The sequence below is a fragment of the Juglans microcarpa x Juglans regia genome, chromosome 5D (genome assembly GCF_004785595.1).
Source record: "Juglans microcarpa x Juglans regia isolate MS1-56 chromosome 5D, Jm3101_v1.0, whole genome shotgun sequence".
Lineage (NCBI taxonomy): Eukaryota > Viridiplantae > Streptophyta > Magnoliopsida > Fagales > Juglandaceae > Juglans > Juglans microcarpa x Juglans regia.
The window spans coordinates 4,179,419-4,185,753 of NC_054602.1; the positions used below are offsets into that span (position 1 = coordinate 4,179,419).

Below are 6,335 nucleotides of genomic sequence, written 5' to 3' on the forward strand. Positions count from 1 at the left end.
CTTGAACTCGGAATCGGAATCCGAGTTCCGGACCAGGCCAGGAAAAAACCCAGTCTGGATGAACAGTGCTACTTATTTTCTTCCTAACACCCTTCTCAACCTTGTTTCTCATATTTCTCTCTTTTTTCTTTTAACCTGATGAGTTCCTCCCATTGAGCTGGGCTAGGAAATATTATGAGTTTGTTATATTTTATTTATAAATAATAAAAATATTTAATAATAAATCATTAGTAAATAATAACAAAATAATTTGAATAGACTTATGTTTAAATTAATTTAGTTTAAAAATGGGAATAGATCAATATCGGTAATTTTATAAGTTGCTTTACAGGTGAAAAACGTATTTATCGAGGGATTGGACTGATGGGTTAGAAACAGAATGAGCAATTTATTTCATCCATTATTGAAAGCGTCCCTCGGTAAAAGGCTAAAAGCGAACAAAGCCATGAAGCTCAAAGTGAAAGTAGCAGCGGCAGTAGCAGTCCTCTCCATCACCTCGGCTCTCCTTTTATCGGCGAATCTCACCCTTTTTGCACCGCCTACTTTACTGGGGTCCCAGGATGAGCTCCACGCAGCAAAGATTCTGCGAGTGACTGGTGCGGTGGGACCGGAAAGTCTCGTGTTCGATCCTAATGGAGAAGGGCCTTACACAGGCGTGGCCGACGGTCGGATCCTCAAATGGCAAGGGGATGCTCTTGGTTGGGCTGATTTTGCTTTCACAACGTCTGCAAGGTACACAACAGTCAGCTACTTTCTAGCCCCTTTTTTTTTTTCCTGTTATCCTCGCTCTCTCTGAACGATGCGAAATTGTAAATGGTCTGACGAAAAGGAAAAGACAACATAGTCTTATTAAATATTCAACATCGTAGATACTAGAAAGTGAAAAGATAAAAAAAATATCTTGCAGGACATATTATATGATATCGTTTGCACCAAGAAAAAGGTAAGAAGCCCATGATTGACCCGAATCCAAGGGATTACTCCTATTAATATAACGGATTCAGAGGAACTTAAACCTGCCTTCTTTTTATTTACAAGGAAGATGCTTAATCTTGTCGATGGTGTTGGTGATATGATGGGATTACCCATGATGGCAAATATATTCTATTGCAGTCTTTTTTTATCTTGAAAAGACAGGCAATTGGGCAATCTGTGTTTTCGCAACCAATTTAATACGAATTGGGGTAATTTTGCTATCTATTTCTTACTTTCTGAAATCGAAGTTATTTTTCATAGGATTCTGTATATCGCATAGCCTTATCAGAGCTCTTCCATAATTTTTAGTGTCTCTGTTTACCATCTTAATTAGTTTTTAGATTGTCTCATTCATGCTTTTGCAATCATTTGTCCCATTAGTATAGCTCAGGTTTGTAAATTTGGTGTGCAAAACTTGATGTTGTGAGCCTTTAATTACAATCCTTTCCTCTCAGTACTAGTTAATTGGTGTTTAGAGGGTGTTTTTAATCGATGTTAACTGGTGATGGAAAAGCCAATTTTCTCATGTTATGCTTTAACTTTCTTCTTTTTGTAACTTGTAATTGTTATTCGAAATAATTGGGATTTTTATTCTTTGGTTTAACTGCATGAAGTTTGCTATTAGTGGAGAGGAACTTACCATTGCAGAATGCCTCAATCAAGCTATAGAGATGGGATTCTGTCTACAACACGGCTTCAAAAGCCATTACAATTTTCGTCATAGAAATTAGAATCCCTGTCTAGAGAGGAATACGACAAAATTAGTTAGGAACCACAGAGCTTCGGACTAAAGCAAACCTACTAATAATAATAATAATAATAATAATGATTTCGTTGAAAATACTGAATGAATTCAGACAACACCAGTTACTTCCCACGTTTAAGGAATGTTAAGCCATATATGTACATGGAGTGTAGTCCCACCAAATTTATAACCCCTTCCGCTGACAATTTTTTTTTTTTTTAGTTCTAGTTCCGAAAAGATGGCTGATACCGCTTCCCTGGTTGGATAATACATGCTCTGTCAGGTTGGCCCGTATTGAGGTGAAGTTGTCACCACGGGGTTCTACTTTCCATCTTTTCTTGATGCAGAGGTGGATTTGGTATTAGATTTTATAGATCTTTAGAAGTTATTTAAGCTCAGAATGTGTAACTTCCTTCAAATGGTATGAGAATGTGCCTGAATTATTCTCTGAATAGGTTCCAAGCCGTGCAGGCACAACTACCAGCTGTGGACTCATCAATAAGTTGCTCGTGATGTCAATTCATTTTATAGAATACCTATAAAATTTCCAATTTTGATAGACTTCAACCTATATTTTTCCTAGGAAGGAGTGTTTTCGTCCATTCGCACCTGAACTGGAGCATTTGTGCGGGAGACCTTTAGGACTACGGTTTGAGAAGAAAACTGGAAATCTCTATATCGCTGATGCCTACTTGGGTCTTCAAGTAGTAGGGCCTGGTGGTGGTCTGGCCACTCAAGTGGTCACAGAAGTTGAAGGTCAGCCCCTTCGCTTCACCAATGATATGGATATTGATGAGCACGAAGATGTGATTTATTTCACAGATTCAAGCACAAGTTTCCAGAGGAGGTAACTTAATTTTTTGGGGGGTTTTAGCTTTCAAGAAAAGGTATCAAGGCTTAAGCATTTTGTGGTCATTTTGGTGTGCAGGCAATTCATGTCATCGATCTTGAGTGGAGACAAGACAGGCAGGTTATTCAAATACGATAAATCAAGCAAAGTGGTAACGGTCTTGCTTAAAGGCCTTGCTTTTGCCAATGGTGTGTCATTGAGCATTGACAGGTCGTTTGTGCTAGTGGCTGAAACCACTACCTGTCGTCTCCTCAGGCTTTGGCTTCAAGGTCCTAATGCTGGGAATGTTGATATTTTCGCTGAGCTTCCTGGATTCCCGGATAATGTAAGACGTAACTCGAGAGGGGAGTTCTGGGTTGCCTTGCATGCTAAAAAAGGACATTTGGCTAGGTGGATTCTGTATAATTCGTGGGTTGGAAAAACACTCTTACAGCTTCCACTCAGCTTCAAGCAGCTGCACTCACTATTGATAGGAGGAAAGGTCCATGCCACTGCTATAAAATTAAGTGAGGAAGGGAAAATCTTGGAAGTTTTGGAAGACTGTGAGGGAAAGACTCTAAAGTTTATTAGTGAAGTGGAAGAGAAGGATGGGAAGCTGTGGATTGGATCAGTGTTGATGCCTTTTCTAGGCATTTATAATTTGCACTGAGTTTAGCATATTGAATTTCTGTATCTCGGTTTAGATGGTGTGGATAGCATGGTTTTTCCTTTTCCTTTTTTGGGCCCCGACTCTAAACTTGCTCGGTTTCTTCGATCTAGTTTAGAATCTTGGCTCATATTGGAGAACTACATATTCAAGTTGCAAATTTGTACCATACTGTGCCTTTTGAGTTTAAAGTGACATTTACATCGAAGTTATAATATGTTAAGTGAAAACACTTATATGTGTCTCGCTTCATTTCATTCCTGAATAAATCGAAAAGAGTACAACACCTTATTTCTTTTCCATAAAGCCGTGATTCATCCTGATACCATTAATCTTGACCGTTTTCCTTTTGGGTAGAAGTTATTGTAGAGAAATGATATTTGGTCTTAAATTATGCAACTCTACTTATGCGTACTTCCAAGTAAATATGAGATTCATATGAAAAAAAATTATTTTTTTAATGATAGATTTTTTTTTTTCAAAATAAGTAAGCAGGACTTGCGCATCTTAAAACTGTAATTAACATTACACTTGTATATATTTTTTAGTACATATTAATATTTATTGATAAAATTGGTCATTTTGATATATGAAACTGTTAATATTTAGATATATGAAATTTGTATTTTTGAGTACATGTTGCTAATTTAAAATATATATAAAAATAATAATTTTTAGAAAAAAAATTAAAAAAAATAAATTATTATTATTTGGTTCAAAGTAGGGGTGACCAAACCGTAACGATTTCTTAAAATGATGTAAATGTCGATTGAAACCAGCCAGTGAAGGGGAAAAAACCGTTGATATCGGTCTCAACGTATCTACGGTCGTTTCATCGGCATCTTTGGTTGCGACGGAGGTGACCCTGCCACTGTGTACGAAGCCTCGGTGAGAGAGAGAGAGAGAGAGAGAGAGAGAGAGATAGAGGCGGCGTGAAATGAGGAAGAAGAAGAAAAAGGAGAAACGAGGAAGAAGAATGTGCTGAGATTTTAAACCCTAGAGGGAAACGGAGTTGTTAAGCCAAACGGCACCGTTTGCTTTATATTTTTTTCAAATACTGAGTCCTCAAATGATGCCGATTAAGTGAAACGACGTCGTTTCATATATGTATAATTAAAAAATATATATATATATTTTATCAGTTCAGTCGGTTCAGTAGTCCGGTCCAGGATCAAATCGAGACCGAATCGTTGGATATCGATTTTTGGCAAATTCAACCGCTAGCCGACCGGTTCTATGCCGGTTTCGGTTGATCTAGATCGGTTCTGGTTGGTTCTCCAGTTTCTTGTACAACTCTAATTTAAGTATGCATAATTTAATGTAAAAATTTTTCTTAATATGTAAAATTAATTTTTAAAAAATGTGATTTTGAAAATATATATAGAAAATCAATACTAGTACTCTAAGTCCGAATAAATATGGTGGCACGAGTGAAAGGAACCTCAAACCTAAAAACAAACTCGTGCACTTACTTGTCGCATGCTAACGTGGCTTTGTTTTTCTTTGAGATGGTTGTAGAAGAAATTAATTGTCTGTCCATTTTATCAATTTGTTTGTAAGGGACGCCTAGCCTTCCGTCAAGAGTATTAATCGTGAATAGTTACCACGAAGATTATATATCACTAATATTATGAAGAGTATTAAATGATGACTAGACTAGCTAGTCTTTGACATGACCATTTCATCGTCACTGAGAGTTACAGTTTTTTTTCCCCTACTTTTTCGGCCACAACCATGCCGTTCCATCAAATTTTAGGTCGTCTGAGTCTTGAGCCAGCCAACCTATGTGAGTAGAATAATAATTGAGATATTATCTTCTTATTACTTATTTATTATTTATTTTATATTTAATTTTTTTAATTTTTTAATTTTACTTAATGATTAAATAAATATGTATAATAAATTTATATTTTTTTTAATTTTTTTAATGATTAAGAATATTAAAAAAATATTTAAAATAAAATGATCAAAAAATATAAAAACTTGAAATGCTTTTTGATAATAAATGAATAATAATAAAGATGTAATCCTATCACTATCCATATGAATAATGCTAGAGCCACCGCTGGATGGTGGCTCCCGCTGAGAGCTACCGGCAACTTTAGCATGTGTTTTCTTATGGGTTTTTTTTAGTTCTTTTTTTATATAGATTTTTTAACAATTTTAAATATTTTAAAAAAATAAAAAAACTCACAATATCATTAAAAAAATACTTTCTTAATCATGTGATTAAGAAAGTATTTTTTAATTTATGATTAAGGAAGTTTTTTTTAATAATATTCTAAATTTATTTCATTTTTTAAAATATTTATAAGTATTAAAAAAATCTCTATAAAAAATAATTACAAAAAACACATACTAGAGCCAGCGGTGGCTCTAGCAGTACTCCAAGCTATATATATATATTGAATGCGTCGAATCTGCCAAAATTCCGTTTGGAAGAGGAAGAGGTGCATCTTATCCTTCGCATCCTATCAACACGCAACAGTGAACTGCAGCCCAAGACGATAAGGTATTGGCCTATGTATATTATTTACATATTAATTTGCGGTGTCCGATCTTTCAGCCATCATACAAAATAACAAGATGACAACGCCCCCCACGTATAAAAAAATATGTAATTATTTACATGAGCCTATAACTACAACACACTCCATGTGCTGAATAGAAAAAAAATAAAAATATCCTGTAAAGTGTGCGGAGAGTACAGCTGCATAGCCGCACTCCAAAAAAAATACAGTATCATGTGAAGACAGCAAGCACCATTTGAATGATCAACCTGATCCCAACTTCGAGTCCCTCACGTCTATGATTCATGTGGTAGCTTTCGCTTAATAACAAAAAGTGGTACCCAGCTCTTTAATTTCATTTCTTTTCATTGTTTATGATCAGTAGCCTAACCCGATTCAGCTGTTTAAACTTTGACTTTGTATGCAAACTTACGCTAGTTTTAATAGTGATAGATCGCAGCATTAATATCCATGAGAAATTTGATATATAGGGTGGATACGATATGCTTGGGTGTGCATGAAAAACAAAAACAACTATGTAAGGAATTGCACGCATCAATTACACGCTAATTAATTTCTAAGTCCAACACTCAACTGATTGAAGTCCAT

At 35.5% G+C, this 6,335-nt stretch overlaps 1 protein-coding gene across 1 annotated transcript; it reads left to right on the top strand.

Moving 5' to 3' along the window:
* The first annotated feature begins 364 nt into the window (after positions 1–364).
* On the top strand, positions 365–3,455 carry LOC121265154 (protein STRICTOSIDINE SYNTHASE-LIKE 10-like). The gene is made up of 3 exons (XM_041168651.1): positions 365–732; positions 2,304–2,567; positions 2,649–3,455. Exons 1-3 carry the CDS (start codon positions 380–382, stop codon positions 3,217–3,219), a joined length of 1,188 nt encoding a protein of 395 aa, XP_041024585.1. The 5' UTR covers positions 365–379; the 3' UTR covers positions 3,220–3,455.
* The last annotated feature ends 2,880 nt before the right edge of the window (positions 3,456–6,335 follow it).

Bases quoted from the DNA above. Each gene is read 5' to 3' on its own strand.
- LOC121265154 (XM_041168651.1), top strand. From the start codon at position 380: ATGAGCAATTTATTTCATCCATTATTGAAAGCGTCCCTCGGTAAAAGG. The intron at 733-2,303 runs GTACACAACAGT...TATTTTTCCTAG, and splicing joins GCTTTCACAACGTCTGCAAG to GAAGGAGTGTTTTCGTCCAT. The intron at 2,568-2,648 runs GTAACTTAATTT...TTTGGTGTGCAG, and splicing joins AGCACAAGTTTCCAGAGGAG to GCAATTCATGTCATCGATCT.